The sequence below is a fragment of the Rhincodon typus genome, chromosome 26 (genome assembly GCF_021869965.1).
Source record: "Rhincodon typus isolate 14 chromosome 26, sRhiTyp1.1, whole genome shotgun sequence".
NCBI lineage: Eukaryota > Metazoa > Chordata > Chondrichthyes > Orectolobiformes > Rhincodontidae > Rhincodon > Rhincodon typus.
The window spans coordinates 14143573-14168004 of NC_063357.1; the positions used below are offsets into that span (position 1 = coordinate 14143573).

At 41.6% G+C, this 24432-nt stretch overlaps 1 protein-coding gene across 3 annotated transcripts in view; it reads left to right on the forward strand.

Moving 5' to 3' along the window:
• The first annotated feature begins 236 nt into the window (after positions 1-236).
• The window catches only part of LOC109930293 (TNF receptor-associated factor 4), a 91219-nt gene continuing 67023 nt past the window's right edge, over positions 237-24432 (forward strand). Inside the window, exons 1-2 of one of the 3 annotated variants that reach the window (XM_048612816.1) lie at positions 237-620; positions 1295-1442. In XM_048612816.1, the coding sequence (XP_048468773.1) occupies positions 1300-1442 (143 nt within the window). In that variant the 5' untranslated portion in view covers positions 237-620; positions 1295-1299. The other 2 variants (XM_048612815.1, XM_020529796.2) reach the window with 2 other exon arrangements.

Consider the following 24432-nt stretch of genomic DNA (forward strand, 5'->3'; position numbering starts at 1 on the left):
ACTGCCCTCAAAAGGAAGATAAAGATAGAGATAGAGAGAGAGAGCTGGCTCCTCGTTAGACTGCAATATTTATGCTGTGGGAGCTTTGTGGTTTAAAGTGCTGAGTTGGAGCAATAAAAGTTAGCAAATTACATCGCTTTCCCCAAGAGGATGAGAAGGAATTTGTAACCAAAAAAAACACACACACAGCGGACTACACCCCCAGTGGTTGTTACAACTGGATCTGGAATCTCTCTCCTGCTTACCAACGTAAAGGACTGGGTAGATACATCCGGTTAAGAGACAGTAGCTCTGTGTCCTTAAAACAATATAAAGAGACGCGGGACAACCAGTTGGTGCTCAGCACGGCTCACAAAGGAATGGCTTGTTAGAAAGAATCTTTTAACCATCGTTAGTCAGCGTCTGTTTCTGACTGAGCAGGGTGAATGTTCGGGCCACAGCTGCCGTTTTCTCTCGCTTTTAATGTGGCAGGATATTCCCGGACAAGAAAGAGACTGTTTTGTGCCCATTCCAAACAAAGCCCCTTGCTGTCCCCTAGCTGACTGTAGACAAGAGAGGGACGATTGTACAGATATATAATTCTAATCCTCACACCACCTCCCAACACTGCTCCCCAACAGGTAAATCTATCATGTGTACAGATCTCACTATTGTGTGGATGTCTGAAGAGCAGCTGAGGCTGTGAAACTTGGGGAGGAGTGCGTTGGTGTGATTTTTTTTTAAAGATGTATATCCTTCATACTTCCTCACGTTAAAATCCTGATTATACAATTCCACTCTCATTTTTATATGCAGAAGTATTATAACCTACCGTGGTGTTTGAATATATAAATCAGTTTTCAGGCGGTCACGGAAGTGACTTTAATTCATAAATAATGAATTTATAATAATATAAAATAATAATGAATTAATTCAGCCGGAAAGTCTGTAGAGGACCTAAAGCCGGCTGATTTGTTGACTGAAGTCACTAGGACCCAGAGGCAGCAGTGGTGCTGCTAAATCTCCTCCCCTCTAACACGTGAACCTTCTCCGGGAAAATCATCTCCAAACATCAACACAGCAGCGAGCCTCCTTCATTCAGACGCAGCCAGGCGGAGGGGCAAAGCTTAGGCGCTGCTGGTTAGTCTGGAGCTCAGTTACAGTCTCCCAGCCGGATGCAGTAACCCCAGCCTGACGATTGTGTGTGTGTGTGTGTGTGAGAGAGAGAGTGAGAGAGGGGGGAATTTGTTTCTGTTTTCAGTGAATGCTAACTAGCGGTCGGCGCACTTTTTCACGCCGTTTCGTCTCTTTAAAGCCATCATGCCGGGCTACGATTACAAGTTTCTGGAGAAGCCCAAGCGGCGCTTTCAGTGTCCCCTATGCAACAAGCCGATGCGGGAACCCGTGCAAGTCTCGACCTGTGGCCATCGCTTCTGTGACACCTGCCTCCAGGAATTTCTCAGGTAAATCCAAAAACTCGGGGGAACTCCTGAAAACTGGGCAGTCAACAACAAGACTTCACAATCCTCGTCTTAATCTGTTTGTCGTAGGTTCAGTTCCTTGTGTTTGTACCTAATATCTAAGGTGACAATAAAGCTAATTCAATTCAATTCAGGTATGTAAAATGATTTATATTTATAGAGGGATCTGTGTATACATAACAAAGTTATGTAGAGATATACAGCTTTAATATCCATGCACTGTAGAGAGGAGGGTGCGTGTATGTAGAGATCAGGATATATACTGTACAGTCTATACGAAGATAAAGACATGTACATTAAAGCGCACAATTGCAGGTAAATACCTAATAGAAGAGAGAGAGGATGGGTCTTTTCAGTGGTAGTTATTCCGGAATACAGACACTAATTACCAGACAGAAAGTTCAGTCCTGATGGTTTTGGGATTTTTCGTCCTGAGGTCTGGTTAAATCCAGAGTTCGATTTTCAAGTGCGCTCTCCGTTTACAATCCCACCGATGCTTGCTGTCAGAAACTGTAGATCCTTCAGCAGCTCATAGGATCGAGACGCAGCGCAGAAATATTCAGTCCCACCGCCCCTTAACTCCCTCGATTTGTCTCTGAAATGGAATCTGTAAAGATGGGGTCCACAGATAACAGCGGAGGTTGAATTAACAAGATTTTGTCTGTATCATTAACATTTGATTTGATTTCCGCCCCCCCCACCAAACTTTTGACTTTTTTTTGTAAAAAGAAACGACGATAATATTTGAGGTTGGAGATGGCTGAGCTTTCCCGTTTAAGAGTGTGAGTGGGGCCCGGTGCTGGGAATGTGAAGAGGGACTATCCCAGTCTCTCCGGGCCTGTCTGCAGGAACACTGCACTGTACTGTTTAACCACCTTCCTGCAAACGGTACATATCCTTGCAGCTCCTACAGGACCTGACCCTGCGCTTGGCCCGGGAACTGTGCAAAAACGATTCATGGTAATCTGCAGTTTGCACGGAAACTTGGGTCCAAATAAAAGATTCCTCTTCGAAGGGAAAGGCATCTCAAAGTTGTACAGTCTTCATTTTACTTGGAGTACAGAGCTTCAAAAAAATCTTAGATTGCGACTGGGTTTTGTTCTCGAGTGAATCTGACTGTGCCCCTTATTACTAATAATGCACAATTCCTATTGTTCAACTTGAGCCTGTCGTTAGACATTTTCCTCTTGTATTCCCCCACTGTCAAACCAGGTCTTAGCATCATTGCCAATCACTGGAAAAATAATTGAGGGCGATTACTATCCCTTTTAATTAAAGAAAACCTGTCACCGAAACTGCCCATTTCCTTTTTAACTGTTCCGAACGCTGGCGAATTCTTCATAAATCGCCCCGGGGCGAAACTCCGTCCAGATTCGCTACTGGCGCCTGAATCCTTTGACACATCTCCCCGTCATATCTTCTTCACATCAGAGATTGACGCCTGGTCCAGGTTTCTGAGAGAGAAAAAAAACACTGCACACGTTCTGTTAGCGTGTGTGTGTGTGCCCATTTATAACCGTTGCTGGCTTTCATCAATTATGTACAGTGTACAGCTTTGTGGATCAAAGCTGTGCAATTGCCTGCGTGTCTCTGTCTCTCTGGGTGTCTGTCTCTGTCTCTTCTCTCTCTTTCTCCACCTTCGGCTGTTTGGTTGTCTTTTTTTTTGGGTGCCTGTCTTCTCCCCTTCTCCTCCATCCCTTCCCTCCCTGGATGCCTGTCCTCTTTATTCCCCCCAACCCTTCTGGGAGGCTGTGCCCCACCCCTCTATCGCTTTAGGTGTCTGCTCCCCCCCCCCCCACGCTGCCAGCCCCTGGGTGTCTCTTCCCCCTCGTCTCTTCTCCCTCTGAGCCTGCCTGTGTATTTCTGAATAGCAATACTTAATGTCTGATAGGAAAATCAGTTGTTAGCTTTGGCTGGAGTAGATTTCTGCTAGTTTCATGGTTTACTGGTGTGCTTTCCAAGCTGAAATCTCGATGATCATTAAAATAGAAGTATTCTTATGATTTGATTCAGAGGTCCCTTTTCTGTTGATTTTATTTGTGAATAAAAGTGTGTGTGTGTGGGGTGGGGGGGGAAGAATTAATTTGGCAACTAGCTTGCTTTAGAAAAAAAAGCTGCTACATTTTTTTTTTCAAATTTAGTGGATGAAGTTTCTTCTGTTGATAATCCTTGCCCTTGGTTTTTATCAGAAATGTATGAACAGCAAATGCAGAGCTGTCTCCTGAAGTAGCTGGCTTTGATGTAAATTATGTTCTGTACATAAAAGCAACAGAAATGGGCCGTCAATCTCGACAGCCAGAGAAGTGAAGTGCTTGGAACAAATTAATCCTCTGAACAATGACTTTCTTTTGCTTCCTGCAGCATGCCGTTGAATAGTTATCGACAGTTTTAAAAATACAGCTTAAACGCTCTCAACCATTAACTCTTGCCTGTTTCTCTCACTGTGCCTAGTTAAATAGATGTCAAAATCCAGCTGTCATTTCTGGTGAATTGCAACAACTTGTGAATGGGATGGAGACGATAGAGGGTTTCACTTTGGTTGCTCTAAAATCGGAAGAGATGTTTTTCTTTTTTAATGAAGAAGGAATTAAATTGTGTTCCCAAAATGGTAGGTTTCAAAGCCCTTCATTTCACACAATTTCAAATACCATTCATTATGCAGAAGTGCAGTTGTTTCCAATTTTGTCTCGCTGAATTTCCCTATATCACAACAGCTGCAACACTTCAAATTGAAATGTCCAGTATTCGTAGGGAGTGCCAAATAAATGTAAGTTTGTTTTTGTTTATAACTGCCCTATCTTCAGAGCACTCTGGAGGTATAGACCTAAACTGAGAACATTTTGCAGATGCTGGAGATCTGAAATAAATAAGTAAAGAAAAGGCAGAAAAGCACTGGAGAAACTCAGCAGGTCTGTCGGTATCTGTGGAGACGTGATCAGAATGAACTTTTTTATGACTGTCTGGTCTGACCTGTCGGTTTGAATGGTCTGATTCTGTACTGTAAATAATGTCTTGTTTCTCTTCAAAATATTATTTGTCACAGAAATCGCCTTTAAATTCAGTGCTGTTTACATGAAAAATATATGTCTAAACAATAGCTTTTTTCTAAAAAAAAGTGGAATGCCTGGACTAATAATGAGGATTTTCTTTAGAGGACTTGCTTTCTTTATATAATGAAGCTTTCAAATTAATTGCCAATACAGGCTCTGAAAAATAGGGGCACTCTGGTAGCTTGGGCATGTCAAAATATGTAAAGGGTCACTACATGGGAAAGAGTGAATGCCACAGTTTAGAGACCAGGTGGATTATTAAAGGACATCATTCATTCATTCATTCATTCATTGCATTTATAGTAGGGATAACATGGGGGTGAGCAAGGGGAAGGAGAGGTGGTGACAACCGAGTTCATGTCCCATCTCCTTATCAGACAAAAGCAATGTGGAATGGGAGTGGAGCCAATATTCAGTCAAAGAAGTGTAGGAAATTGGAGCAAGCGACTTCGGTGCAATTTGACTGGAATCAGCCATTCTTCTCTTGTCTAGCATTTCGTTACATTGGAATCTGTGCAACCACTGTCAGTCTGGCTCCTAAGGCAGTAATTAATAAATAGCTTGGATAAAGTGAAGCATGAAATAAGTTTTGATTTTGGAGCCCAGTGGCATCTTATAAATGATGATGCATTTATGTTTATTTATTACAAGCTGACGGACTAAGTATAGGCACTTTTTAGTCTGAATATCTCTGTTCGAGCTTTGACCTGTAAATGTCAAGTTACAAGCCATTGCTTTAGCAGAAGATGCCTGCAGCTACAAGCAGCTGTTTGTCTGTACTCTCCAAGGATTAAAAGCTTTCCACAGTTGATGTGCACACCCGCTTATCTCTGCAACTAATCAATTTAAATTTATACATTTTTTTTAACCAGAATGGTCGATGGTATGTGAAAAAATATTGACCTGCTACTAATGACGGTTCTAGGCTGATTACCCATCACCTCCCAATGATTTACAGCAGGTCAGCGATCAGTTCAAATTCAATTTAAGAAGAAACATATTCTGACCCTATTTGTAAATGCACAGACTTAATTGATGGTCTTGCTGGTACATAGCCAGCTAAAATGAGGTGATATTTGCAGTACTGACATGAAGTTAATTGGACACTTGCAGATGGTTTATCGGTTGCTTTTTAATTGAAGTCCTGCTGCGCTGGTGCAAAGTTTTATAAATTGGATATGGGTATATGAGATAACAAGGTGTAGAGCTGGATGAACACAGCAGGCCAAGCAGCATCAGAGGAGCAGGAAGGCTGACGTTTCAGGCCTAGACCCTTCTTCAGAAAATGACATTTTTTTGGATCTTTAGCTATGACTTCTGAAGGCGACACTGAATGTGACTTTAAGGCTTTGATCGGTAGATCTGCCTTTCGATCTTTGGGCAAATGGTAAATCATTTTGTTCGGAAAGCCTGAGGATTTCTATCAAAATATAGCCCTTGTGCATTCAGCATGTTGTGGTGAAAATGTACTTGCAGTGAAAGGCCAAATTATTACATATTCAGCAATACACCAGGCACACTCCATTTGTGTTAAGTGCTGAGTTCTCACTGGGACATCTCCAAAAGTTTTTATGCATCTAATTTTATATTGAGCTGTGACCCAGGCATCCTCCAATAGCTGCCTGCATCCACTGGTATAATTGCTTTATTTTAGAAGAGTGAGCAGCTTGGAAGACCCATCGTTTAAGTAAATCTTCTTGGCAAATCACTGCAAGGCTGCAGCTGGCAGTGCAAGTCCCTGGCTTTGGGAGCTGGTATCGCTGCCCTGGATATTGGCTGTGCACAAAAGTAGCTTTGCTTTAGTGAGACAAATTCTCCCAATGCCATGACTAATTGGATCACTAGCATTTTAGTAAAATTTAGCTGGTATGTGTGAAACTTTAGTGTCTGCTTGTCTGTGATAAACACCCAGCAAGATAATTATAGATCTGGTCCTTGAAAAACTTGATTAGTATCTGGAGAGAGTATTTTGAGCTGTGTAACATGAGAGTACAGTTGCTGTGGATGCTGGTGAGAGCAATTTGAAATGATAACTAGGATTATCATAGATCATTATCGCTGAAACATTGGTTTCAATGAGCTTTTTCCTGAAATGCATTGATACCAATTCATTAGATATGCCTCATGACAATATTTCTCTTGGTGCTGAATGCGGTGAGGAGAGTAATTATTAGGTATCACTTCTTCTTAAAGACTCTTGAGTGTAAATGTATATATGAAGTTACTGATTTATTGAGTCATAGTGAAGATGGGCTTACCTGGTCATTATCAGGAGTAATATGCTACCAAATGTAGACTCCGATTTTTGATGATTACTGCAGATACAAGAGATCTTTAATCTAATTATCAACCTTCATGAGTCTGGTGCAGTTGGAGTTGTGAGGAAGGAGGTGCTGTGTAAGAGTTAATAGGGGCAGGGAGATAATGCCCAGAATGCATTGAGAAATTCAGGCTTAATAGAGAGGCATGGTGAGAGTTTTGTTTTGTTCACTCCTTTTTGTGGTCATTGCTGATCTGACTTTATCCAGTGTTTTGCATCTTGCAAATCTAACCCTAAAAAATGTAACCTGTATCAAATATAATTGTCTGTAAAGTGTGAAAACATTGTAAAATTGGCTTTGTGATGCAATGTCAGTTCCAACCGTTTCCATCAGTTGTAATATTCTGTGAACAAGCCCAGATAGAAAATCTGAGATAACAAGGTGTAGAGCTGGATGAACACAGCAGGCCAAGCTGCATCAGAGGAGCAGAAAGGCAGACGTTTCGGGCCTAGACCCTCCTTCAGAACAAGGGTCTAGGCCCGAAACATCTGCCTTCCTGCTCCTCTGATGCGGCTTGGCCTGCTGTGTTCATCCAGGTCTACACCTTGTTATCTCAGATTCTCCAGCATCTGCAGTTCCTGCTATCTCAGATAGAAATTCTACTGAGTTGTAGTGCCTTGGCTGGGCAATGTGTTTTAACCGGGGTACATGCAATGGTGTTCAGTAGGCTTACCATTTTATGTTCTATTTCAGCCCATTTGGCTAGGATTAGTATTGGGGCCAATCTTAGTCATGCATGTATTTAGCATGAAACATTTGTTTCTGTTTGGAGTTTCACTTGAGCACGTACAATTAAACACAATTGATAACTCCATATAGAAACTGTTAATTGTTTTGGTAAGTGTGAATGACACACTTTATATCCTTTATAGACTAGACATGTTTTAAAAAAAATATTGCAAAAGTCTGAGTAAAAACAGTTGTTCCTACTATCTCTGGGCAGGTATAGGTGTGCGGTTCAGTCTGTGAAGCGATACCGTGCTGGTGAAAGCAAAATACTGAAAGCATCAGATTTGGAAATGAGCCAAAACATGAACAGAGGATTTGCATTAGTGTTGCTGTTTGATGCAAGGTTTCGGTTTAGTTCAGTTTCTATCAATCTAAAAGTTACTGAAGGACAAGCTTGTTCTTGCAGGAGGTTTGTCTCCAGTCAGCTGGCCCCTGTGCTTCCTGAGATCATTGAAGTGTGATACTCCTTTTAATTGGCATTTATAGATTTTGCCAACAATTTTTTAAAAATCTTAGCGATTTACCTGCCATCATATGTATTTACATTTAAGCCTTCTAATCAGCAACAATAATTTGTGTAGCACCTTTTCATACAAACCATCTGAAGACACTTTTTTATTATTAAACAAAATGTGACACTGAGCTATTTGTAATATTAGGGATAGCAACCAAAAGATTGTCAAAGAGGCAGGTCTTAAGGTGTGTCTTAAAGGGAAAGAATTGACACAAAGGACTAATGGTTTAGAGAAGGAATTCAAGTTAGGGCTCAGGCTTTTGCATGTACAGGCACCAATTCTAGACCAATGGAAATTGGGAGGGTACAAACAAACACGTGTTGTTTTACTTGACTTTTACATCGAGCAGGAGTTAAACAGAGGAGCTTACTGAATAACCTGGAGAAACACCAATGTATAGTTTTATTTAAACTTCACATCCTGTGGAAGGTCGCCTTCATCGAACTGGGTTCAAGCACCAGGGGAAGAAAATTAAAGGTAGGCAAGACCAGGTGGCTGATATTAATATTGCTGGACACTGAGCTCTGTCACACCATCAGGTATTGGATTGGCCTTTTCAATCAGCTTTCTGTTTGTGCACAGGGTTCGAGATCAGACAAGGTGGCTGTCCTGTTGTGGATCGTTGTTAGTGGGTGAGAAATGGGGTCGTGTTTAACATGGTTGAACCACTTTCAGTCGAGCAGTAGTCTATCCCCTTAGCAGTTAAGAAAAAATGTGGCCTGACTTTGGGGCAAATACAGCCTAATTGGATACACTCTGACATTATGATTTTTGGGAAAAGGAAAGTGTTTGGTTGGTGGAAATTTTGGCCTTTAAAATGCTAAATTTGGCTTCACTCTTTAAGTTCCTTTTTTTTTTGCCTCCCAGAATGAATGCTGAATATGTTTCCTTGTATCACCACAATTGATGCACTGTCCTGTAGCAATTTAACACACTGCAGACGGTGTATGAATTTAATCTGCTGATTAAACATTCAAACCAGGGCCTCTTAAATGTAATAAAAGCAAAATTCTAACTGAAGAGTCTGCTCAGAAGTGTTGGTGTAGGTTAAACTTTTTACAATATTTGCTACTGTAAATATACTGCTATCTGACTAACAGACGTTTGCCATCACAATTGTTTTAAAGCTTATTTAGCAGTGTGCTTTTGATTGAAATTCTTATTTAGCTTGTGGGAGCTATCAGCCTGTAGTTATTAATGGTGTTTAACCCACTGGCTCATTTGTCATCGGAGTTGCGGTGCTGGTGGATGTGCCTGTTTGTGAGGCATTAACTTCTGCGTGAAGCTGTAAGCTTTGAAGTTTTGTGGTGTGATTGAGAGCAGTGCTCAGTGCTGTGAAGGGAGTTGATTTTGACTGGAAGCAAGTTTTGTCCTGTCACGACAGAGACAAGTCCAGAATGATGGGTGGGTTTGCCATGCCAATCAATGTTCAAAAATTTTAGCTCTTCAAACAAAATACTCTCGTGTACCTTTGGTATTCTAGAGTACACTTTGTGGTATTCTATAACTGGGCCTGAAGTCTGGGCTTGCCAATTCTGTCTCTTCTCCCATCACCTTTTCTCCGTTTTTTGTCACAGAATATTAGCCGGTAAATCTCAGTTTATGTTGATTACATTGACAGTCTGCTATTGTGCTCATTTTGCAGAGGTCTCCTTTTGAGATAGCTGGGGCATGAACCATTACTTTTACTGGTTTCCTGTAGGTTAGATTGATAAGCAATTGATTGCTAGTTGCTATTATGAAACTAGATTGCTCTTTTCAGAGACTTAATTGGAATTTAAGTCTGACACAATCTGCAACTAGAACTTGTGTTAATATAAGACTTTTTTTTAAAATCAATAACTACCCCCCCCCACCATTAATACTCCATTGGAGTGTTATTTAATAAAATTACATACCAACGGATTTAAAAATAGGGATGAGAATTGTATGATAAAACATTTGAGAGAACGTCAGCCATGATCTGGTAGAATGGCCTACGTATTCTCTATTGTGTTCCTATGTTGGTTGACTGGGAACCAGTGTAGGTCAATAAGGATGAGAATGACAAATGATAAAGGACTTGGTATGAATTAGGGAACTGGGAGAAGTTTTGGATGATCAAGCTTATGGAATATGGGAGACCAGTCAGTGGCATGTTGGGACAGTCAAGTCTGTAGGTATTGAAGATGTGAATGAAGATTTCGGCAGTAGGTAAGCTGAGGCAGGAACACAGTTGGGTGATGTTGCGGCGGTGATAATGGGTGGTCTAAGTGATTGTATGGGTGTGTGGTCAGAAGCTCATCTCGGGGTCAGAGAGGACCCCACAGTTGCAAATGAACGTGTTCAGTCTCAGACTGTTGCCTGGGATTAGGAAGGTGTTGGTTGCTGGAAGGTAGTATTTTGGAGTAGACACCAAAAAACAATGGCTTCAGTCTCTCCAATATTTAATTGGAGAAAATATCTATTCGGTCATTGTTGGATGTCAGATAAGCAGTCTGTTGTTTTTTTTTTAAACAATGTGAGGGAGTGGAGAGAGGTGCTGAGGTCTGGCCAGGTGTCATCAGTGTACACAAAAACAACCACTCTGCTTTCAGATGGTATCGCTCAGGTTGTAGATGAGAAATAGGAAAAAGTCAAGGATTAGATACCTGTGGGAAGAGAGAGTGGGCATACCAAAGATAATGAAGGAGAGAGCTATTACTAGTGATAATTGGCAAGAGCCATCCCATCCAGCTAAGAACAGTGACGTTGGAGGAGACCTGGTGAGGACAAAAGCTGCAGGCAGGTCAAGATGGAGTATCAGGTATGCATACCCATGGCATAACCGCATGGGGATGTCATTTGTAACTTTTGATAAGGACTGTTTTGGACTGCGGCAGGGCGGACCTTGATTGGACAGATTCAGACAGAGACCAGTAAGGATGCAATCTCCTCACAATGAAGCAGAACAAATAAGTTTTTGAAAGAGGCACTCCAATGTATGACAAATTTGTGTGACCGTCTTGATTGTCACTACCCATCTATTTGGTGAACCGCAAAGCGTGGTCTGCACTCTTTTAGATGATACATCGAAGACACTGAGGGTGTATGAACTTCATAAGATTTCTTTTTAATCCTCTTGTCTGTCAAATTCAGTCTACAGCTTTCATTTCACCTATGTTTGACTGGGCCTGTATTGGGTTAGGGGCCTGGATAAGTGAGGCAATTGATCCACCTGGACTCGCCTTGCAGCAGGAGCTGTCCAGGTGAGTTGCTCGAAGGAATCCCTTTCTCCAGCACCCCAGTGTGTTGTTCCCAGGCAGCCTCCAGCTTGGTAACTGCAGACAGCTGTTTTCCCCCCTTATACTGGGCAGTGACGGTCACCATTTGTTCTCAGTGAGTGGGCTGCAACACGAGCCCTACTCAAGATGTTTTGTTTCAATATCATGAGAGATGGGCTTTGTTTATGAGCCCCTCGGGCCTTTCTTTTAACAGCGCATTGACCTTTTCAGAGTTGTCTGCTGTTCAAATCGATGTCAGCATTTCATTATAGGATTAGAGGTGTTAATGGGTATCCAGTTTAAAGGGATTGTCTGCAAAAGCTCAGTTCCTACATTGTCTTCAGTCTTTACTGAAAGAATGCATAAAAGAAACAATTTACTCATCAGGAGGATGTAATTTTGAGGAAACCTCAATGTCATTAACAATTGTTTTACCAAACTGAGTGAGGCACCCTAAGGTCTGGAAGAGGGTCACTGGACCCGAAACATTAACTCTGTTTCTCTCTCCACAGATGCTGCCAGACCTGCAGAGTTTCTCCAGCAATTTGCTTTTGTCTACAAACATCTCCAGTTCAATTTCTACCCTGGTTAGTTGTTTGTAATTGGGGATGGTAATGAGAGTTTGGCCACACTGCCCCCATGGGTTAAGGAGGGAGAATCAGTGAAGGGTTCTGAGACCTGTCCACTGGTGTTTGGGGGATGGGGGGCGGAGTAGTGGTGTGGTGTGCGATGCAGCCGTGTTTTGAGACCTGCAGCTATTAAAGAGCATATCTCCACCTTCCGAAGCGCGCAACTTAGCTCGGTGCTCCCTGCGTACCTGGAACTGTAGATACAGGAAGATTTGATGCATTAAGGAACAGCTGGCAGCAGACCAGTGGGGGAGTGAATAGACGCTGTCAGTGTGTTCTGATTAATTACCTCTATTACATTTTTAAGTTTATTTGGAAAGGTAAATACAGTAAGCTTAAAAGAGGTTTGTGAAAAGTGACGTGTTGGTAGGTGATGATCATAGACTTCTTGGCACAAGGACACAAGTAGTTTGGTGCTAATGTTTTGTCTTAAAAACCTGTTCTGGTACTTCAGATAAAGTTGACAGTGTGATCAACCAATAAGATTTTTTTAAAAATTCACTTATGGGATGAGGGTGTCGCTGGCTAGGCAGCATTTATTGCCCATCCCTAATTGCCTTGAGGGCAGTTAAGAGTCCACCACATTGCTGCGTGTCTGGAGTCACATGTAGGCCAGACCAGGTAAGAATGGCAGATTTCCATACCTAAAGGGCATTTAGTGAACCTGAGATTTTTCTGACAATCAATAAAAGTTTCATGGTAGTTATTAGACCCTTCCAGATTCTTTATTGAAAAGTCAAATTCAACCATCTGCTATGGTGGGATTTGAACCCAAGTCCCCAGAACGTGAGCTGAGTTTCTGGATTAATAGTCTAGCATTGCCTGAGTGGGACTCAGTAGCCATATGCAAGTATGAGCCATATGAGTATCCCACTTTTTTGTTAAACAAGAGAAAAGCCACCTTTCCAGACAATTTATATCCACTTCTGATTGTAGCTTTGTGTAATTGTAATGACTTTACTCCCTAAGATGAAGGTCAGGAGAGTTCTGAATGCTCATGAGTGACTGAAAAACTTCAAGTACAGTCAGGAATGTGATTGTGTACAAACACAAGACATTGGTGCAAGTGAGCTTTTGCTTTGAAACTTTGCTTTGCTTTGCTTTGCAATTTGTTAAAATTCAATTTAAACCTTGAGGAAGCACTAGTTGCTTTTGTGTTTGAATGATCCAATGCATTAGAGGACAGTTTATGCTGCAGGGTTTGCTGTAATATGTTCAAGAGTCTACCTGAATACGATAAGCAATTAATAATTATCAAAGGCCAAATGAAATGGGCTGGCACAAACGGATATTGAAACAAATTGCTGGCTAGTAAAATTTTTAAAAAGTAGCAGAAAGGTTTTAAAATTGGCTTTTATTTTGTCCTTTTAAAATTACAGCTTTGCTGTACATCTTCGCTGTTGGAATAACAGCTGCAATAAAAATGCACTCTTTTACAATTTAGTCTCTCTCTTGTTTTGTTGTTAACCTTGAATGTAAGCCAGCCTCTAGTTAAGCACGACAATCTACCCAATGTGAATGCAGGCTTGAGTTTCCTAAAGCAGTGGTGGGGGTAAGTGAGAGGAATCCTGTAGCGCTTTCCAATTTCTCTTACTTAGGGCTGCAGTTTTCAAATATCCCTTCCGGCCTGGTTTATTTTATCACGCTCTGCACTGTAGTGATTGAGCAGGAATCTTGTCAATTTCTGCTGCTGTTGAGCCACATCTTCCAGCTCTACAGTCATTTATGTCTCTGTTGGTGCACCATTGGTTTTCTCCTGTCGACGGGCTACTGTTGAGGCCATAAGTGTCTCATTTGGTAGTGAGATATCTTGTTGCCTCATTTCTGTGATAACTGTACAGTGGCAATTATGCCCCTGAGGGAATATATTTCGGATCTCTACTCTTGAAGCATTGCAGCTGCATAACCTTAATGTTAGTTTTCAGTATTTATGTAACACTTCAACACCTATATATGATATTCAGTTGAAAAGTGGAAACAAATGAATAGGGTTGTTCATTTAATTGCTATCAGAGTATTGAAACAGTTTGCCCATGACTATTTGATGAGGCCTAACTATGCCAAGAGGCTTTTTGCCACATGAACATCACCAACTTTGTGAATGTCACCATTTCCGAGCGGGGCTTTGGGCCAGCCCTGTTAGAAGAGGGTTACAAGTTTCCTGTTGTGGAAGAGTTATTCTCTGTCCTGGAGAGTGTGAGGCACCATATTTGTGGAGGGTTTAATCCTCAAAGAAGGAGTGCCTGAAAACAGGCACTTTGTGAGAAAAAAGGATGTAATCTCTTAAAGTTCTGCATTCCGGCTTTGAATGTAATGGAGTGCCATTTCACTTTTTAAGCTATTTTTGATTCTGCCAATGAGTCTAATAGATCCTGAGTATCTGATTTGCAGCATTAATTGTCATGCCTTGTGGCTGACTACCGCGTTCATTGCTGATTTTAGTTTTAATGTTTTATTACCAGAATTTGAACCCTCAATTTTGGCTTTTAAAATGCTGACATATTCTCGGGAGAAGTCAAACAAGTCATGGACTTTGTCTTCTACCCTTTCAAATTGAAGCGAACTGAAGAATGTGGAGCCAGGAACAGTGTAAACAGAGCTCTCTGCTGCCTGCTCACAAGTGGATAAGTGATACTGAACTACTGTCTGCTCCTAATAATCCCAACTGCTTTTTGTGCCAAACAAAAGTCGAGCTGTCCAATAAGTAGAATTAAACAATGCAAGAAACACAAGAAACTGGGAACGTAATGCATTTTTTAAAAAAAAACTTCTATTTATTGAATAAGCTCATCTGAGTGGGTTTTAACCCTTTGTGCTCTCTGCTGACTAATTTCACTGTATATTTCATGTATTTTAGGACATTCCATGGTGACAATAGAACATGATGTAATTATGGTGAGGTGCTCTTTTTAGGGCGGATACCAGATGTACACCTATCCTTTAAATCCTGAGACCTGTTTGACACACAGGATAGGCCCTTGAAAGTTTAGTGCAGAAGTACATTTGTGTTTTGTTTAAAATTGATTTATTTCATGTTCTTGCTTGCAACCTTGGATGGCTATGGCTCCTGTGTGTTAGGGAGGGGTGTGATGTGCAATAATGGTCAAAAACCCTGTTTATGCTCTTGACTGACCCAGTAATCCAGTGCCTGTTTGAGGCGGGTTTGTAGCAACTAATGGGGAACCAGCTGCCACTGTTAATGGGATCACTGAAAGTTCAGATTCTTCCAAATTGTTCACATGTGGGATTTGGGTGTTGCTGACTCAGCCAACATTTATTGCTCATCCTTTGTTGCCCCTAAGAACCATTATTGCTCATAACCGTACAAACTATGCCTTGATGGATAAAGTGAATCTGATGTAGTAACAATAGGAATAGAATCATAGAATTCCTACATTGTGGAAGCAGGCCATTTGGCCTATTGAGTCCACTCCACCCTCTGAAGAGCATCCCACCTAGATCCACCCCCAACCCCATTCCCGTAACCTTGCATTTCCAATGGTTAATCCACCCAGCCTGCACATCCCTGGACACTATGGGCAATTTCTCATGGCCAATCCATCTAACCTGCACATCTTTAGACTGTGGGAAGAAATCATGGCCCCCAGAGGAAACCCACTCAGGCATGGGGAGAATGCGCAAACTCCACACACAGTCAGTCAAGGGTGGAATTGAACCGGAGTTTTTGGTGCAGTGAGGCAGCAGTGCTAGCCACCATGCTGCCCTATTGACGCTGTTACCAGGCTGCAGAAACCAGAGCAATGTTAACCAAAGGCCTCCTTCAACCTTTTGGCTTTTGCCAACTTGTAGCTGAGCTTTCAGCCATGAACTAAGACATGAAAGGATGGTAGAGAAACCATACTCTGTATTGAGCAAGCAGAACTTCTACCTGTGGAGTACTCAGCAGCTAGGTATATGGAGATTTTACTTAACAGAAAGTGATTCGAAAGCAGTATACTGCAGATGCAGGAAATCGAATCTTAAAAAAAACAGAAAACGTTCAGGTGTGTGACCTCAACTGGGAAATGCTAGAAATGTATAAGATTTTGGCCAGACGAATGGAAAAAGATAAAGGACAAAAGACAAGTTTTGTGATGGGATAGAAGGCAGGAGAGATCAATCAACAAATTATGGTGTGAGGCCGAAGAAGTGGTGCTGAGACGAATGAAGAAACGAAAGGTGTCTCTAGAGGAGGTGTGAATAGCATGTATCATGAATACCTACTATTTGGAAAAGTAAAGAAAATAAGAGGGAGCTGAAAAACACAATAATATGGGGACAGAGGTTGCAAACTAAAACAATTGAATTGTCCAGGCGAATAAAGGCATGATAGCTACATTTACAGATGGTTGAGAACATTTATATTAATTTCTGAAAAATTTTGAAAAGCTGAGAGCATCAGAAGTATGGATTTCCAAGACCAGACCTACAGGTCAGCAGCTTTGCATTTTTTATGGTGATAGACAGTTATTTTTAAAATTCCCTTCCCTGACAGCAGGTGTGGCCTACAAAGAGGCTGCAAGCATGTTAGAAATGTGGGCCAGCTGCAAAGAAGGTTGAGCAGGTTTCCTTCCAAGTGTAGAGACAGTAGTTGTCACCAATGCAGGCTGGCATTTGCCAACAAATGGCCAGAAGAGTAACTGGGGTCAGAAAATTGAGAGAGACGCATGTTCTCTCTCATGTTCTCTACTGTGACATATTCCACACGTTCTTCCATCTATATGTATAGTGGCTGGCATATATTTTTACTTTCTGTATGGCTTCTATAAACAAGCAGCTGCAGTGTGATTAGATTTCCCTGTGAAGAAGCTGCAAACAAAAAAAATGAATTTGGTCTCATTTATGAACATCACTGTGTTGCCTGCAGTCATGTTGCACTTGGAAACTAATTACCCTTCTCAACAGCAGTTGGAGATAGGCAATAAATGCTGGTTTTGCCTATAATGCCGTCATCCCATAAACTAAATGTATTCACAATAGTATGTAGGGAAGCACTGAGTTCATTTACTTGTTTTGAAAAGTATTTATTTGGAACAAGTATTATTGCAAGGTATCAATCCTTATTGATCCAATAACACATTGTTGCTTGGGAGGTGGCTGTGTGAGGCTGACTTCACTGCTCACAGCCAATTGCAGCTGAATTAGGCACAGTTTAGGAGTCACTTTCGTTAGCCCCCACAATGCACCTTAAACCCAGTCTCTGAGCACTCCTTCATTGTGCACGAGTCGAGAAAGTTCTATGTACAAACTTTCATATTTGTTTGTCCAAGAAGGAGAAAGTATGTCTGGCACGAACAGGGTGTACTTAAAGGTGAGTCACCAAAATCTGTAAATTCCAGAATGTACGTAGGCGAGCTGAAGCAATAATGTACCTTAATAATAAGGTTAATGTAGGTGTGATAGCAATAAGTAGTATTGAACTAGACAGAACTGAACTGAGGACATGTAGGAGGGGTGAAATCCTCAGTTTCCCTCTGAATTTTCAGATTAAATAATGTCTGAAATTTAAAGACTCTCCCTTTTATTGTAATTGGAATTTTGGGACAATCCACTCTGACCCTGTGCAGGAATAGAAATAGATGATTGCATATTTAATTTTAAAGTGTATTTCAGTCCAGAAATGTGATATTCTTGACGGCTTGGTGAAGCTAAACTGCTGCGTGTGTACAATCTGTAAGTTTGATTTCTAGAGTTTTCCCAAATTTTGGATCTCCGCCAGTCTGTGCAGTGTTGCCTGATCTCACCCAGACTGGTGGTAGCATTGCTGTTGTTGACCTTTGATGCCTGGGATTTAGCCTCTCGGATGCCAGCATTTCACCTGGTGCCCGAGTGGTGCTTTCTCCAGTATGGATTCAGGATGACAGCAAGCTGTTGTAAACCTGCCGATCAGCAGTGTTGGCTTTGATTCTGTCCTCCCACGTCACTCATCCTCCCCTGCTGGTCTTGTCGGAAACACAGGACAGAGGCAAGCACGAGAAAGCCTTGGGCTTGCAAACTCGAGGACGCTGAGGGTATGGTTAATGATCAATCTTCTGCGACCCTGCAGCCCAATGGTATCAATGTGGATTTCACAAGTTTCAAAATCTCCCCTCCCCCTACCGCATCCCAAAACCAGTCCAGCTCGTCCCTGCCTCCCTAACCTGTTCTTCCTCACACCTATCCCCTCCTCCCACCTCAAGCCGCACCTCCATCTCCTACCGACCAACCTCATTTCGTCCCCGTGACCTGTCCATCCTCCCTGGACTGACCTATCCCCTTCCTAACTCCCTACCTACACTCACCTTTACTGGCTCCATCCCTGCCTCTTCGACCTGTTTGTTTCCTCTCCACCTATCCTCTCCTCTATCCCTCTTCTATCCGCCTCCCACTCTCTCCCTATTTATTTCAAAACCCCCTTCCCCTCCCCCTTTTCTGATGAAGGGTTTAGGCCCGAAACGTCAGCCTCTCTGCTCCTATGATGCTGCTTGGCCTGCTGTGTTCATCCAGCCCTGCACCTTGTTGTCTCAGTCTTCTGCGACAGCCAAGATTCCCTCTGTTTTCTGCCTCCCTAACTTATTTTTTATGTCACTGTCCTGTTGATTTGAAAATAAACCTCTGGGTGAGGAAAAATAATCAAATTCGATTTGAACAGGATTTATTGCCTGGATGTTAAGTGAATGGATATAGCCCAGTATTTGAAGCAAGAAATGTTGGGCTCCAATTTTAGTGGCAGTCGAGGGGTGAAGTGCTACTCGGGCTAAAATGAATCCACGAGCTAATACCTTTGACCAACACAATAACAATATATATTCCAGCTGTATCTGATCAGCATGGGCATTGCATTATTTCTCTTGGGTGCTGCAGGTGGTGGAGATGTGAGAGACAGGTGGCAAGATTGTTGGACTCACCTTGTCAGCTTTATCACACATAATAATTCAGAAATTGAGAGTAATGGCAAGTTATTTTTTTTAAATTCTGGCACTTCAATTTTTTAAATTATGTCGCCTGCTGGGTAAGAAATGGATTGAAGCAAGAGGAGATGTTTTTAATGATGAGATTCTAGATTGTTTACAGCTTCTCTTTTGAGCTCCCAAGTGGGGTATGCGTGTACACAGCACTGTCAGGTAATGAATTTAGATTATAAAATGATTAAATCCAGAGTCTCTGTTGCTTTGCTACGAAATCACTGATGGCTGACAGCAGTTGCATTTCCAATTTGATTGCTTGGTGTCTCACTGACTTCAGTGAAAAATGGGAATGCTGCAAGCTGCACAATTATATTCTTTATTATTTAGATTTGCTTTTATTTCTGAGGCTCTTTACCTGAACCCAGTCCAATGTGGCTTCCTTACACAGCATCCTTTAACACAACACTACATTTTTGATTTCAGACAAGAAAAGGAAAGTGCACACAATGACTTTTGCTGACTAGTTATCAGTATTTATTTTCGATACTAACAAGTTATGATCGGGAGTGGGTGGCCTTGTGGATAACCAATTTAGTATAATCTGGCTGTCATTGACTGCCACACACGTGAATGAGTGAGTGTTCAGGAGAATGAGCTCTAGATGAGTGTATTTAAGTCCTGTCACATCCTAAGGTAGTTAACTCAACTGTAGCATCTGGATTGCACCAGCTGAAGTTAGTTAGCTGAGCATGATGGAACATTTTAAAATTGGATACTTCCTACTTGGGGTGACTCAATCCCACAGTCAGAGAGAGGCAGGAATCCTTAAGGCATTTAAGAACTATATAGGGAACAGTTGGAATGCCGTAGCATACAAGGCTAGGTGGCTGGAGAATAGGCATTATATTAGGTGGATATTTGCAGACACAATGAGCCAAAGGACCTCTCTTTCCATGCTGTGAAAATTCTGAGTCTGATTCAGTGGGTCTTACATTCGCAACGTAGCGTTGTGAGGTAGTAGTTGTACAGGCACCGCATTTGAATGATCTGTCTTTAAATGGCCGAGATTATATAAATCAGTAATTGAGTATCAGGAAGGACATGACTATTCAGTATCAGCCTTGGCTCATCAGCAGACCTGTCACCTCTGTGTCACAAGGTCTGGATTCAAGTCTCACTCTAGGTACCCATGTAGTAAAGGCTGACAGTCTACTGCACAACTTGGTCACAGTTTATGGATAAAATATGATTTCCGGGCTACATCTGTTCTCTGGGATGGATGGAAAGGATTGCATGAAACTATTGGAGGAATGGTAAAGGAGTTCTTCTGACCAACCGTCCTTGTACACTGTCATCAAGAACTAACTTGTCAGTTCTGTCCTTTGCTGTTTCGCGGACTCTGCTGTGTATAAACGAGCTGCTCTGTTGCCCTAACTGACCACTGTGACCATGTGGTAAGTAGTTACTGGCTGCCAGCTGCTTTCTGGGTTCCTGAGAAATGGAAGGCCTAGTATAATTGTGTTTATTTCAGAACAGCATGAAAACGACATTCTGCTGCTGCACAAATTAGTCGGCCATAAGTTTAAATATTTGAGGTGAAGGAAAATAGTTTCTTTTTAAAAAAGAAGAGCTGCTTTCAGTTGAGCAAGATACTCAACTTTAAAGCTTGTGACAACTTGCTTCTTTTGAAAATAATAGTGACTGAAATAACTTGGCTAATGGCATAAGACCAAACTAATCTGAACTTCTGAATAAACAATCTTTTTTTAAAAAGGGGTGACAGCTTTCAATCCAGGCATGCTTGCTTGTCCCCTAGAGCTGTGGGTTGATTGAGTATTCAGTGTACTGCAGGCCCCAGCACAGAACACTCATTCACTGAAGGATTTAACGGCAAAAAGAACATGTCCGATGATTGATTGATTTAAAGCTTACTCTTTGTTCAGTGAATCTCTCTTGAGTGGGACAGGTTAGACTTCAGATCTATTAGGCCTATAGTGCTGGTTAACCTAGTTAAACTTGACTACTCCCATTCAGGAGGATTGAGGATGTTAAATACATCCCATTGTAAAGTTGGCTGACAGTTTTGCTATTACAATTGACAGATATGTGCAATGACATGGGACCATCTGGTTATCTGGGGGCACACTACTTCCTGAGATGTGCACTTTGCTTCACCTCCTAAAGATTTATCAAGAGCTAAATTTAAAAAAAAAAGTCACAACTGATATGGTCAGGATCCATTTAAGAAAAACAATTTCCAGCAGTTTACTTGTATCCAACAATGTAGATTCCAACATTTCACTTGTAACTGTTGTTCACGTGGGTCTTAACAGAATAAAAGTTTATGCCAGTCCTGTCTGTACATGTGGTTGTGAGTTTATTATGATATCTAATCAACAGACAGAAATTGGTAAAGGAAGGGCCGACTGATTTTCCTTCCTTACCCAGGGTTGATGATCCCATTTGTGATGCCAGTGTCGTTGCCACTGCTGAGATCAGATAAATCAAGCTTGGCAAGTGATTGAACTAGTTACAGGCTAGGTCACTTCTCCCAAACCTTTTTGAGGCCGGAATGTTGTCACAGCCTCTCTTTGAGAGCAGAGGTTGTACCATTGAGAGTAGGGTGGTGGGGGAGACGGGCAGACTGTGAAAGTGGAGGTGGGGAGGTGTCTGTCTGTTAGTGTGGGAGGGTAATTGTCATAACTCACTCCATGGAGACCATTGCCATCTTTGGGCTTATGACACCTCCCCCCACCCCCACTGAATTTAAGCTTGTGAAACCCATAGGGACTCCACAACCCCATTCTGGGCATCTCTGCACTACACTTTGTCCTACTGGCCACCTGTTTCTGAACTAATTCATTGGGAGAGATCATGATGTTGGCAGTGGAGGCTTCACGCCAAAACAAACTAGTCCTGGTTTCGATTTCATCATCAAAACAGAGTGCCTACATTCCCTGTAACCATGACTTGTGGATTTTTGGTGTGAGCCTGTAACCTTTGGACATTTTTTTTCCTCCACTATATTTAAACATGAGCTGCGATGACCTGTCTCTGATTTTGCCCAAGATTTATTTTGAAGTGTGCTTTTCTCATTCCAACATTCAAATTCTTTAGTTCATCCTTCCATTATCTGTTGGAGCAAATGCTGATCTCCTATTTTTAATGTGGTGTGTTTGTTAGATTTAAAAATACTGATCAGATGCACTTAAGTGAAACCAGATCTATGAGGAAGGAGACTGGCCATGTGCTTTTAACTTGGTGATTAAAGGGGGAGGGCCCAGTATTAATGTTAGGTCAACAGGTACAGATCTAATAAGTTCTGAGTTAAAGCTGAATAAATTTAGTTGAGATTGTGTTTCTTTTCTCTAAAGAAAAGCTTCCATTTAGAATAGCACCTTTCATGACCTAAAGGATGACCCATTCATCTTACAGCCACCTAAATCTAATTGGACGGTCATCAAGAGGCTAATATAGTAAAGATCTTCCCTAAGGACAACCCATCTAGCAGGTGAAACTTCAGTAAATAGGAGTCTTCTTGTTTTTAACCTGTTTTACATTTCAGATAGTCGTGAATAATCACATGATGGTGAATGGGTGCCTGATGATATTTGACACCCAATCTACCATTGGGACTGTTGATTCATTTTATTGAATCTGGTCCAAGCCAGTAGATGAGGTGCTATGTTGTAGTTGCGGATCCCTTGACCCTGCGTCCCTGGATGTTGTTAAACCTGGTGACATTACTAGCTTCTTAGTAGGCTGGGTAAATTGAGAGTATACTGCACAGCATGTAATATGTACTTATCAAAGGAGACCATTGGCTGGTACCATCATTTTGGAGTAATTTCTGTGTTTCCCTCACACTTTGTTATCAACCAACAAAATTAGCTTTCTCAGCATTTCTTCCATTAATGTCTTTCCCCCATCAATAATGAAAAAAATATAAATAGTCCTCAATTTTTTTTTGTATGGAGGAATTTTAGGTCCACTGCAGAATTTTAGGTTGTCTGAGGAACGGACCTTTTGAAACCACCTTTTGAATGTAAAGATGATGAATTGGCTTCTGGAAGCCAGTTTGACATTGTAGCTATTACATGGCTGTTAGTTTTTAGTGCAGGACAGAAACAGTGGGTGCAGGTTCAGTTCCTACACTTGAGTGTGTCAGTTCAGGCCCCATATATAAAAAAGATGAACGTCCAGTGGTGTATTTCCTGCTAACACATTTGAACAGGGGGTTGGTGTCATAAATGTGCATCCGCACGGCGCTGGGACTAAATATAGTGCTTGTGTTGTCACTCTCCCTTTCCGCTCACCATGCCAGCCCAATTGTCTTTCTGTTCTCTGCTTCCTTGCTGTGTTGTTCCCTGTCTTTGTTGTGTATAAGGTATATCCCAGCTGTTGCAGCTGTACTTTGTAATTCTTACACCTTTAACACTAGCTACACACCTACACGTTTTAAAGGTTGGGGAGTAGGGGTGGTTGGTCCTCCATGCATTTTCACAATGATAACCTCCAATGCATTCATGTTAGTGCAGCATTTCTGATGGGTCATGGAGCATTGCAACTGCGAGTGCAGAGAATGCACAGCTTCATTGGCACTAATGGAGCCAAATAACAAACTAATTATTGTTCAAACGTATTGCTTCCTGATGAAACTAGCCAAACATATGGCAATGCTCAGTCTGACCTCTGACCTTTGCCCCCTACACCATCTCAACGAACATGAACATAAGCTCCAGGAACAGCATCTCATCTTTCCATTAAGCACTTCACAGCAATAGATGTAACTTTGCATTCAACAATTTCAGTTCATAACCTATGGCTCCATTTTGTCAGATGACAGGAGCTGATGATTCTGTTATTCCCTCTTACACCCCCAAAAGACCTCTCCTTGCAATAAAAACATAGTGCTGGAGAAATTCAGTAGGTCTGGCAGCACCTGTAGAGAGAAAAACAGAGATAACATTTCAACAATGGTATGGCTGTATTTTGGAACCCTTGTTATATCCCCTGCTATCCAGACCTGCCCTTTAATTATTTCATCCCCTGGCTTGTACTTATTTAAAACTCATTGCATCGCCAACATGATTCTGATAAAGGTCAATGACCGGAAATGTTAACTTTGTGTTTATCGCTGCATGAGATGCTCCCAGACCTGCTGAGCTTTTTCCAGCATTTACTGCTATCTCTTTAGTTATTCATGGGGGATGTTGAGTGTTCCTTGTTAGTCCCGATCCTTGCTCTTTAGCATTTGAGGCATATAATGCCTAGGTAGCAATGGATGAAGAGCTCATTGTGTATTAAAAAGATGTGAATTTTACGGGATTTCTCATAGACGTCATGACAGTGCTTTTTACTGTACAGGATCCCTTCTTGACGTTTCAGCTCTACTTTATTTGCACCAGTCTTTTATAAATATGCATGTTTATATGTCTGGAACTGAATGGATTTTTTTATGACTATTACCATATTGCCTTTGCAATGATTTTTTTTTTGAAAGTATGTGAAATGTGGCAAGAGACAGTAGGAACTGCCGATGCTGGAGAATCTGAGATAACCAGGTGTAGAGCTGGATGAACACAGCAGGCCAAGCAGC